Below are 2,263 nucleotides of genomic sequence, written 5' to 3'. Positions count from 1 at the left end.
GGAAGAAAGTGGGTACTTCCTAGTTTTTGTTGGTTGAAGATTGGCCTGGCTTTGGAAAATTATTGAGGATAAGGCAGTGGGTTCCTAATTTTTGTTGGTTGAAGACTGACCTGGCTTTGGGAAATTATGGAGGATAAGGCAGTGGATTCCTAGCTTCTATGATATTCTTTGGAAAATTATGGAAGGAAAAGGCTGTGAAATTGAGACATTTACTATGGGACTGATGAGGATTTATGTGTTACCTGTGATGAGATCGAGCTGACATTCCCTCTGTGGATGGCAATAAAGGAATAGGCAGCACAGTGTCTGTGTGCCACCTCTGTTCTCGAATTAAATAAAACTTCTCCAATGGGTCTGACCTCTCCTCATTGCTTATCTCGTAGTAGTTCACGTCGTTCGCATAGTGGCTTGCCAACGGAGTACTCGTACCTCCTGCAATTAAAATTATTAACAATGTATAAACTACAAACTTAAACAATATCATTATAAGCTTCCCATTACTATTAAAAAGCTGCTTGTAAAATTTTAAATCAATTCATAGGTNGTAGCAGTAGTAGAAATACCAAACTTCCTAGGTTTCCTATATAAAACAACTATACTAATTTCTACTTTCACTGTTTTATTAGATTTTATATTATTAATGAATTGATCTTTCTTATCGACAGTACATTCATAATTTCTAGTAGTGGTCTGTTACTACATTCAGTCCGATTAGTCATATGAAATTAAACGGGGCAGCAGAACGTGAAATTGTCGAATATAAAATGATCTCTGGAAACCGTGACGAGTACCTCGAATCGACAACGATTATCATTACATGCGCTGATTCTGTAAGTTCCTGGGAACATTTTTAAGTCCAAGCAAGTGTTACGAATACCGAAGCAATTCACAACGTACGTGTACGTACATACAGTGGTAATAAAAAGACATGGCAGCCAAAGTGAAATCGAGACATTAAATGTCTGACATGTTTAATCATATATTTATCCACAAGCGATTAATTTACTGTAATCGGATGAACGAGTTTCTTCCTAGGGAAGATCAAGTTGAATCAGAGATAATGGAGGAAAGCTAGGATCGTGTTGCGCAGACGTGCAGGTGAACGCCCTTGCAACTTCAATCATATTATAATTAATATTTAATATTTTCAATTTGTATCAACAGATTTTAATAAATTTTGTACTCAATATTAAATAAATTGTACATAATAATTAAATACATTAGTTAATAAAATTGAATGTAAAAAAACATTGCTATTTATTTATTAAATTTTAATTAACATTTATTGAATATATATAATTAATTAATAGAAAAATATTGTTTTAAGTATTGACTGTTGAAAACTGATAATGAATGCAGTGCGTCTGACCAACAAATCCTGATCTACTTCAAACCGAATCTATTGAAAGTAGTGGGGGTAACCGAATACGTAGATCCGAATAGTTGCAAAAATATGGAAAGCATTAGAAAGAGAGATAGATGGGGACAGCGACCGAAAACTGGTTCTTGCGCAGTTATGGATTCTCGTGACGAGAAGTTCGTTAATAATTGTCCCTTATGGGGACATTTTGGGTACTTTTTTTAACATTTCCCAACACTGATTGTAAGGCATAGAAATTGTATGTCAGAGCATTTGTAAAGAGAATAGAATTTGTGAAAACACGTGCACCTATGTACTATATTAATTGCTGGCCCGACGTTAAATAGTAGCATTCATATTGTTCGTGTAATGGTACGAAATGATGCAGCACGATGCGTCGAGCTAAACGTGTAACAGGTATGCGAAGGCGGTTTTTCCTCAGGTACATAGTGGGGGGCACAGAGCGCACAGTCAAGGTAAAAGTAGGGTAAACGTATCCACGTAGCCATTACAACTCTCCTTCGCAGATCAATCAGAGCGAGTTAAGAATTTTGCAAACTCGATTCTCCAAATGTCCAACTAATTCGTTTATGAATGGCGTTACATTAATAATAATCATAATGAATTATTCAGTATCCTCCATTGAGGATTCATAACTGACCCATCGTCACATTGAATTATTCAATGCTTATCAACATTCGTTGAAGATCTCATTCTGATTTAAACAATTTAGGTTTCAGGTCTTAGGTTTAGGTTAGGTTACGTTAGAATTACAGGTTTAAATAAGTACATGTATAGATTTTAATAAAAATCTTGTAAATATTAACAATTTGCTTTAGAATTATTTATATTATTAATTTTTTACAAATTTGTGTATTTTTTTATATATTTGTAATGACAATT

At 34.3% G+C, this 2,263-nt stretch overlaps 1 protein-coding gene across 4 annotated transcripts in view; it reads right to left on the bottom strand.

Annotated features, from left to right (window-relative positions):
- Positions 1-17: 17 nt before the first annotated feature.
- The window catches only part of LOC113464925 (uncharacterized), a 23,523-nt gene continuing 21,277 nt past the window's right edge, over positions 18-2,263 (bottom strand). For 2 of the 4 annotated variants that reach the window (XR_003389791.1, XR_003389793.1), the window contains exon 2: positions 18-432. Coding sequence is in view for 2 of the 4 variants with exons in the window: in XM_026817692.1 (XP_026673493.1) it covers positions 239-432 (194 nt within the window). In the remaining 2 variants the exon portion in view is untranslated. The remainder of the gene's footprint in view (positions 433-2,263) is intronic. The other 2 variants (XM_026817692.1, XM_026817689.1) reach the window with 2 other exon arrangements.

Source organism: Ceratina calcarata, unplaced genomic scaffold, assembly GCF_001652005.2.
Source record: "Ceratina calcarata isolate Rehan_Ccalc_2016 unplaced genomic scaffold, ASM165200v1 scaffold137.2, whole genome shotgun sequence".
NCBI lineage: Eukaryota > Metazoa > Arthropoda > Insecta > Hymenoptera > Apidae > Ceratina > Ceratina calcarata.
This window is presented reverse-complemented; position numbering and strand designations above follow the sequence as displayed.